Source organism: Physcomitrium patens, chromosome 24, assembly GCF_059467195.1.
Source record: "Physcomitrium patens ecotype Gransden chromosome 24, ASM5946719v1, whole genome shotgun sequence".
NCBI lineage: Eukaryota > Viridiplantae > Streptophyta > Bryopsida > Funariales > Funariaceae > Physcomitrium > Physcomitrium patens.
Genome location: NC_143433.1, coordinates 605,092 through 614,718, shown reverse-complemented (window position 1 = coordinate 614,718; position 9,627 = coordinate 605,092). Strand labels below are relative to the sequence as shown.

The window sequence follows — 9,627 nt, the reverse complement described above, 5'->3', positions numbered from 1 at the left end:
GTCTATAAGTTTCATAGAGAGCATGACCTTGGTGAATTGGAATTATCTGTCAGAAGCCTTAACACTTAGACACAGTTTATAGTGAGAAAAGACCCCAAAAGTAATCAAATTATTTTTCTGTTAAGAGTCTAAATACCAAATTCTAATGTTGATTTTGACAAATTTAAGATGTAAAAATATTTTCAACAGGAGATTTTATGTTTCTACGGTTTGGTTTTGCAATTTTTAATGTAGCTAATTCATTTATACAAAAAATCGATGTTTTTTGATGAGGATTTTGACAGAAAATCTAGAGGCATTATTTTTCATGTTATGTTCATGGTATGTTTCCATGTGCAAGCCAATTCCTTGCACCCGATCTGATTCCCCGGCGCCACGCCTTACCATAGCTCCAGAGAATCACAAACAGAAGCACGCATCGCGTCGAAACCTTCCTCGTCAAAGTCGACTTCGTCGTTGACTCAATCGATTCTACGTCGCCGAGGTCCGCTCCAGCGCTGCCATTAGAATTGATCCGTGCCATTAGCGACCGCAGAGGTTCGAATTCCTGTGAGGCAACTGTGCTCTAGTATCATGGAAACACGACAACTGAGGAGCCGGCTAAGGACTTTGACGTCTCCGGCGCGGGAGAACCACACCGGCGCAGAAGTTTCGGACGCCCAGAGCTTCGACGGACGAGAATGGACCTCGCAGATGCCGTTCTACTACAGCCTCTCGTGCTCCGCCCGACCGCTTCCTCCATCACCTCCCATTTCTGCTCATTGTGGCGAAATTTCTGACGTCAGGCGTGACATTCCGATGTAGAATACGCTCTCGCACAAGCGCTATATGATGCCCTTTCTCGCCATTCCTGGGGCACAGTGGCTCTTGGGGAATGATTCGTCGTGCCACGTGGCAAATATGTAGGAAATTCATGAGATCAATGGAGGGAATTTTTAGCCTTAATTATATTCAGAAATATTGGTTCTATACAAATAAATATAGATGAACAGTTCAAACAAAATCGAACGTAATCAGTCATTCTGGTGGACATGCAATCATTATAATATACCATGTTGCACCTATGAATTTCTCCACTAGCAATAAATAACATAGGACCTTCTAAAGGTGAAAAAAAGAAGTTTTTCAACAATCAAACTCCACGAATGCAATGTCTGATCATGTACATGTGACTTCAATAATTAAACGCTGCAACATTATGCAAAACCTGAAATTCACCATGAAATCTTCTATCAACTAGACTAACTGATTAATGATAAATAATAGATGATCACAATCGTGCAGGGGACATCAGAAAAACCTCAGCAAAGTAAAATGTAAAAGATACCAATACTTCAATTAGCCTGTTACTGAAAAAAATAACAAGCAGTACCCACTTAGGTGAAATATACCTCGATCGTGGCATATTCCATCCGATAAATCCACATGAAAAAGAATAGCCAACAAAAAGAGTGGAAAGCATCGAAATATCTAAGAAAAGAAAAACGGAATCTTAAGGTAAGAAGCGCAGAAATCATTTGTCCAGCATGAGCTCTCATATGTGTGTGTGTGTGTGGCTAGTACGTAGCAGAAGGCAGAACGGGGGCTCTGATAAGCCATTGTATGTAGCACGTTGCCGAGGCCAAAGAAATACGAACAACGTGTAGCGTAAGTGAAGTGAAGAGAAAGAGTATGATAGAGTAGGGGTATCAGAGCTCGGGTATCGGGAGGGGGAAGATTTCACCAACGAACAGCAAAGCGGGCAACTGAGCCCATAGGCACCGCGACAATAGGGGAAGCAGGGAGCATTGAATCTGAGCGGCGCAGGGTTGAAACGCGCGGCGAACGGGGTGAGCGCGGGGGTGGTGGGGGGAGTACGAATCAGCCTGCGTGGCTTGCATGGACGGTCCACAACGCTGCAAGCTGTGCCCAGTTTGCATGAGCTCCCCCCCCCCTTTTTCCCCCACTCTGGCTTCACCCTGCAGCAGCTGGAGGAGGAGAATAATTTAGGAGCCTCGCCGGAATAGGGCAGCAATTCATTCCATCAACCCCCTCGGCTGCTCTGCTCAATACTTCCCTCATCATAAGGACCCTCCGCTGCTCCAACGCTACTTGTCCCTCCCTCCCTCCCCTCCCTCTCCTTCTCCCATCAACATCTCCGCCGTGCTTCCTTCACGCACTGCCCCTCTCTCTAGTCCCTATCCCCCCCTGCTCCTCCTCTACGTCATCGCCACACTAATCGTCGCGGCACTTCTCCACGTTCCGGTTGAGACAGTTGATCGGCTCACCCTTCGTCCACACCAAAGGAAATATTAACAGTGATTCTCCTAGTGATCGTCGACGAATGCGATACATTCTTTGAACTGTTTCCGGAAGCCTGCGAAAGGTGGCGGGTACAAGACAGCAGTGCGACGTTGTTGAAACGGTAGTAGTTGAGGGGTTTAGGGTGTGGGTTTGTTGGTGGGCTCCGGAGGCGGAAGAAGGATCTCTACCACCGTTACAATCATGGTGGCCTGAGGAGATTTGGGCTGATGTGAATTGGACTGTGCATGCGCTAGCGGGTGAAGCGAGTCGAGCGCGGTTCGATCGTGTCCTATATCTCGGATCCGTTTGATTCCGCGAGATTGTTTGGAGGATAGGAGAGATCATGGCCTCCATTGCAGTGCCTCATGGTTTGGTCGGTGATTCTTCGCCCGAGTCCCAGTCTCTGGTGATTGGCGCGAAGGACTTGGAGGTTAGTTTAATTTCAGTGCTGGATTGTTGATGGGTGTTCAAACTGCAGGGTACTATGTTGATTTGTTTGTTATGGTTCGTCGTGCATGCGCAATCCCTGCAAGTCTCTTCGTCTTTCTTCGTGTCTTAGCTACAGCTGAAGACTATTGTGTTTGGTCTGTACTTGAAGTCTTGTTCTGTAAAGTTAAGCGGGATTCCTGATTTCCAATTTTGCATGCTGTCGGTGCACTAGGTTGATGATTTAGCGGTCGTCCTGGTGGTTCTTGTGCGTCTCTGTCTCCCTCTCACTATCCATACGATAGTGTGTATTGGTTTCGTGTGTGTGTGTGTGTATTTACGTGTGTGTGAGAGTGGGTGATGAGATCCGGATGCGAAAGTCTACGAGCTCCTCCCAGGATGAGGCTTTCCGAGATTGCCAGGGCAACAAGTTTTCTACGTTAGAATTGAGGGCTACTATTGGTCAATGTTGAGCTCGTGGGATCGTCGATTGATTGATTTATTTTTTAATTTTTAGCTTTTGTGAGTCAGTTAGTTTGTCTATCAGTAGATCTACAACAGCCACGTGTCCTTAATTTGTATTGAATGCTGACGCTCTGCAGCTGATATTGAGTTTCAGGGAGGAGAGTATGGCACATTCAGCAACAAGGAACCCGAAGTGCTATTGGAGTACTGGAAGAACTCAGCTGACGAGAAGGATGCGGATTACACTAGATTGAATACCGTAACTGGGCGCTTGGCGGAGTGTGCAACTCTAGCGTTCTTGTTCCTCCAGCTGCCTCAGATCATTCTGAATACCAAAAATCTGATGACAGGGGATTTCGCCGCGCTCTTTGCCGTTCCTTGGATGGTAAGTATTAACGCAGTCTTTCATTCTAAGCGAGAAGTTTTTGCTTGCGACCCTGGTACTCCGGATACTTTCACGACCGCGAACATGCTGACGTGCCGGATCCGTGGTCTCATTTGCAGGGGCAATTGACTGGGCTGCTGGGAAATCTGTCGCTACTTTCGTACTTCGCGGGAAAGAGGGAGAGGGGTGCAATGATAGTACAAGCGGTGGGCGTGGCATCGACTCTGATCGTGCTGATGCAACTGGCCATCGCCGGGGCAATGCCGCTCCCTGCCTTCGGTGCGACTGCGACAGCAGTGGTCGTAGGTTATATCTTAAACTTGTTGAACTACCAGGGGCTCCTAAGACCCTCCATCTGGCAGGTGTGGGAGGAAGCTGTAACAATCGGTGGTGTCACCGTCCTTCCTCAGGTATCGTCGGGTTCCCAATCTCAGGGTGTGGTATTTTCCGCCATTCAAATGCGTACCTTGTTAGGACGAAGTGTTTTTAGTACAATGTGGAGGTGATGTTACAAAGGCGGATGGAAAATGTGACGCCTTGGTTTGGAAGCTTGAAGGCAAGTGCATGCCATTTGAACTGTATGTGAACTGTCGAGCTGAAATTGACAACGTGATGGTCACAGGTTATGTGGTCAACGTTCGAGCCGGCGTTGCCTCATTCCATGCTGCCATCGATGGTGTGGGGAACTGTAATGGTTTCGTTGGTTGTCCTGGCTCGGATGGGGAAGCTTTCGGAGAAGGTGCTTTTGTACATGGGCGGTGTGTCTGCGTGGACGGCCACCCTCCTCTTCATGTGGGGGCCTATTGCACAAATGTGGACCAACTACGTGAACCCCGCCAACATCAAGGGGCTTTCGTCTCAGACCGTGTTGCTGGCCATGATCGGCAACGGGTTGTTACTGCCTCGGGCACTATTCATTAGGGATTTCATGTGGTTCACGGGTTCGTCGTGGGGATGCTCGTTGGCCGGCGAGGGCATTCTAATCAGCATGTACATGTAAGTTCCTCATGTCCACTCATTGCATCTTGTGTTATTCTCTTAGTTGTAGTTGTGTGTTTCTTTTGGGTGTGTGGACATGGCAAGCCGAAAGCCTCGTTGCGCAGAGCATTCTGCGCGTCCATCTGGTCTATGGCCTAACGCAGTCGTTTGATTCCGATGTGCAGTAACGGCTGCGTGAGCAGTGCGCTATTTTGGGTCGTTTCAGCGGGTTACGTTTCCTGGATAGGTGAATGATCATTCCTTCCTGGAGCCCTTAAACGCCGCTAGCAATTGGTTTTGGTTTGGTTCAGTTTTGCTGGGGCATTTCGGTTAGTTGAAATGCTCAGTTGGAAAGACAGAAGTGTGATCGTGGTCCGGGGAGTACGATCTTTGATGCGATCGTAGGTATGACTTGAAGAATGTGTCGTCATATTCTACTGGAACGGGTGTGGTACGTTTGTGCTGATGTGGGTGCGTTCTTCATGTACAGGCGGTATGCTGCACAAGGATAAACGGGCGTACAAACTTCCCTCGATCTTCAGCCCGCTCCGTGAGCTTGTGTCCGGGTCAAGGCAATATCACGGCTGAAAGGCACCAATGTTTGAGAAAGTGTTAGAGTTTTCTTCTGCACCAGAGCATGGTCATCGAGATGTAGCTCCAGAGCCCAATGGACCCTGCAGTGGTCGTGCTCACTAAAACATCCGCGCAGTCGAAGCTTCTGTGTACCCCTGGAGACGTGCTTTCGAAGAACAGCATCACAATAAATGCCTGATTAGAAGGCCGAGGTCATTTGTGGGAATCCGATCACTGATCGCGAGCGGAAAGTAGAAAGCTTCCGAGTAGTGGTGGGCATACAAAAAGTTCCAGTGTGTGGTGCGAAGATGATCGCAAGTCCAGCTGGGACGTTAGACCTAAGTGTGTGAGTAGGCTAGATTACTTTAGAGTACGGCAGACACATTTTTGGTTTCGGTAAACGACAGCTCATTCGCACGAGCGGTCGGGTACATGTACACAACGTTGGTGAGAGGCGATAGTCCTGATACACAATACTGCCGACATATGGCATAAACATTGGGCGCTCGTAGCAGCCTGGAGGTGTTGTGGGTGAGTAAACAGAGGTTCGGGAACTGCGGCCGATCGGAGAGGATGGCGACAGAATATGTCGTGCTTGTAATTGGTCGCGCGGTGTGGGTGATGGTTCGGATGTGTAATATAAATGTGAAGAGTTGATCTTTAATTCCGCTGGTTCGTCTCGAATACTTTTTCTAATGCATGTCTTCAGTTCGATGGGTACGTCTAGTTCGTGGTGGCGAATCCCGTCCCTTGAGCATTTTGGTCCAATTCTGACAATTGACCACAGTCCGATCAAGAGTCTTTAGATCACAACCTGGAAAAGCAACAACGAAGTCACCCACCAGTTTCATGAGCATGTGAGCGATGGATGTGCCATGGGATTTTCTGCTCCAGGGACATTCAAAGAGCGCCTTGAGAGAAAGTGCATACCATTGCTTCGACGGCGAGGACCACGCAGACAACGCCGCTACAGAGTCTCGAGGTATGAATGCGGGGTTCCGTTACGATTATGAACGAGATCACTTCAGGAAGGGTTCCGTGGATGCATGGTAGGAAGGTGCGGCGAATTTGAGGAATAGGTGGGCGGGGATTGGTGTGGAGCGAGACGTGAGAGCACGTGAGAAAGTGGTGAAAGGGATGCGTGGCGTAAGTATGGTTGGGTGGTGAAAGGGATTGAAGCAGAAAGCAATGTTGGCAGCATGAAACAGATGAGGTTGTGAAGAGGAGCAGTGGAGTTGGGAGGCAACACACGCGGTAATGAGATCGTAATGAGATCGTAATGAGATCGTAATGAGCGATGGGGGTGATGAGCGAGATGGTAATGAGAGCGACAAGGGAACTGGGTGGGGCGGTGTAACAGATGGGGGTGGTTGTGGGTATGGTTGGAATGAGCCACGTGAGAGCAGGCATGAAGGCCCGAATCCGCGGCTCCATAGTCCAGTGGTTACGACTTTGGACTTTGAATCCAAAAACCCGAGTTCGAATCTCGGTGGGGCCTCCGGGGGTAGGGTGAGGAGGTTGTGTGGGGACACTCACGAAGATCTAGATTGAGGGGACGCAGTGGCTGTAGTTTAGTGGTGAGAATTCCACGTTGTGGCCGTGGAGACCTGGGCTCGAATCCCAGCAGCCACACTTAACACACTCCCCCACCTCCAACTTTTACTCTCTCCAAACCTCTTCTTTTCTCTGTTTCTATCTGATCCTCTCTCCACACTCCCGTTTGGACTCTCCTTTCGGTCATCAACCCGAAAGGTCTTGCACTTCGACACTCCCACCCCCCACATGGAGTCTCGAAGACTTTCACGCTTCTCCCACTTCCCCACACCCTCTTCCATCCACCCAATGCCCTATCCACCTTTCATTGTAATTTCAGTGACTCTATTACTCAGGAATGAGACATAATGTGATTCCCCATGCACCAAGTTTTTGGACAAACTGGATGATGGGCTCCACCATAAACCTTCCCTCCCAAGCCCTGCAAAGATATCAATTGTTCTCATACATTATTATTTTTATTATTATTATTATTATATCCAAATGCTATACACTGCTTCCTTTCCTTTCTTTAACAAGAAAGTTATTATATTTTTTACCAACAAATCCCAAGCCTATTCATTGTCTTCTGACTTTTACTGAACCAGATTTGGTACTTAGATTCTTTTCTTATTTTTATTTTATTTTATTTTTTAAATGGTAGTTGAACCCAATTTGAAAAATCAAAACAACTTAAAGTTCTCTACATGAATCAAAAACTTTATTCATGAAAAAAGTACCTTGATTACTCACTGAAAGGAAATTATATCCAAATTAAATATGTGCTTGTACAAGATGCAAGCAACAACTATTAATGTGTGTTGTTTTTATTGCATTTGTTTTTAACCTGTTCAATAGTATATTTTGTGGCTACCAATATATATATATATACATATATATATATATTAATTGTTTATACAACACATTTCTAATTTATTGAGTCTAATAAAGTCAATTACAAGTTTTATAAATAGTTTTGCATACCATATTGTCACAAGTGGTGTAAGGCTTATTTCAGCCATGTTCCATATTTTCTAGCAATGATCACATGCTCTATAGAATAAGTACATTGTCTTATGTAATTTAAGCCTAAAAGTTGTCCATATTACTAAAATATATAGAAGTACATATAAGTCATTAGAAGTAAGTAGAAATAAGTAGAAACATGTTAAAAAAAATATATATATCTTTTTTAAAAGGCTTTGAAATAATTTCTTAAACAGTCTTAGTATTTAGACATTTATAGATATGTCACATTGTTGTATTGTAATTTGGCTATTGATTGAAAGAATAAATAAAGACTAATGGTTTTAAAGGACTTAATTAAAGATTTGATAGAAAATTTCTTTAGACCTCATAAGAAATATATAAGATGAAGTAGAAAGTTTAATGTCTATGTTACTTTTTTTGTCAAAAATCTTCTACTTACTTTATAGGGCCATAAACAAAGCAACTCAAGATAGATTAGACAAAAACATATTATACACACCTTGAGGTGGTGGTTAAAAGATGTTTCTAGTAAAGTTAATCAAACAAAAAACTTAAATTAATATCCGTGGAGGATTTTTTATAGACTAGGATCAAAACCAAACTTTGAGATACCAAATCAAATGTTTATATAAATTCTAAGAATTTTTATTGATTAGAAAGTGGAAATATAGACAAGACTTCAAGAAGATTTAAAACATGCAAGATATTTAAAAATAGATTTTGTGATGATTTTGTAAAAGCTATGTAAAATATTTCAGTTTATACTAGCTCGTAGTATATCTCATAGTGTATTATTATTAACTTGTATTTCGGCTCTTGCATCCTTTAAAGATGTTTGGACAATATTTATACTACCAAGTAGGTTCAGTATACCAAATTAGATATTGTTCCATTGTGACTAGTCATATAAAAGATAATTATGGAATTTAAGTGTTTTAAACAACTTCCATGTAGGTGCAATTATTAAGTAATTAAATAAAGCATTTTTACTTTTTATTGTTGCTTTGAAGTAATAAAGTCTGCATGTACTTACTGATAAAGTTTTAGCTTTCTATTCTCCAATTAATAAGCCCTTTATAAGATGTAGTTGTTGTATTGCTGCTATCTTACGAGATATCAATGGATGAAAAATCTATTAAATAAGCAATCTTCGTTGTTTAGATGAGTAAATTAATACTTCCAAAACTTTGAGACCTTATATTTTTTTTCTTGTTTTTCTAAGAGCCTTACAATAGCTACACTCAATTGTATATTGAAAGTAGTTGTAAGATTCAAGGCATTCCAATGTCGCCCATTTCTAGTTCTTAGGATCCCACCTCAATTGATGAATAAAAATTATACTGAAGAACCATAATATTTTATCTTTAGTAATGATTTTTGAATTATATGATAATATATTACAATTATCTTTCATTGTTCAAATGATTCTAATATAGTAGTAATTACCTTGTGGTAGCAATTATAGTTGGTCATTAATGGATTTGATTTTTTTTAATTGTAGGATAATATAGACTTTAGAATACTACTTTCTTTTGACCATTTTTTCGTATGACATATAATATTAATACTTGTGGTGGTGAATTTGCTTTTAGAAGAATCTGATAAGGAGGGTTTTGAAAGATAGTCTGTTTAAGTAATATACATTATATGGTTGTTATATGTGAGGTTGTTGTGAGTCATCAAATTAATTCATTAGTTGTTTTAAGACAAAAAGCTAAATTTAGAATACTTCAAATCATAATATATGATAAATAGTATAAAAATCCTTAGACAAATAGAAAATTAGATTGCTTATTGTAGAAATATAGTCTTAGTAAGTCTTGGAGGCAATTAACTTAGTTGAATTAGTATTTTTATTTATTATTAAATATTAAGGATTATTTATTAAGATAAATATTTAAATTGGCCTTCTATCTATATGTATTATTTATGAAAAAACTATAAACGTTAGCTGATAGTTAAAAGAAGCATAAAAAATAATCTCATATTGTTTT

General features: G+C 42.7%; 1 protein-coding gene and 2 non-coding genes across 3 annotated transcripts; all 3 read left to right on the top strand.

Moving 5' to 3' along the window:
- The first annotated feature begins 2,015 nt into the window (after positions 1-2,015).
- LOC112276419 (maltose excess protein 1-like, chloroplastic) lies at positions 2,016-5,774 on the top strand. Its single transcript, XM_024507713.2, has 6 exons — positions 2,016-2,713; positions 3,329-3,559; positions 3,679-3,969; positions 4,182-4,555; positions 4,723-4,784; positions 5,028-5,774. Exons 1-6 carry the CDS (start codon positions 2,627-2,629, stop codon positions 5,123-5,125), a joined length of 1,143 nt encoding a protein of 380 aa, XP_024363481.1. The 5' UTR covers positions 2,016-2,626; the 3' UTR covers positions 5,126-5,774.
- Positions 5,775-6,536: 762 nt separating this feature from the next.
- TRNAQ-UUG (transfer RNA glutamine (anticodon UUG)) lies at positions 6,537-6,608 on the top strand. The gene has a single exon. It is a non-coding gene; the product is annotated as a tRNA-Gln (tRNA).
- A 62-nt stretch (positions 6,609-6,670) lies between these two features.
- TRNAH-GUG (transfer RNA histidin (anticodon GUG)) lies at positions 6,671-6,742 on the top strand. The gene has a single exon. It is a non-coding gene; the product is annotated as a tRNA-His (tRNA).
- Positions 6,743-9,627: the final 2,885 nt, after the last annotated feature.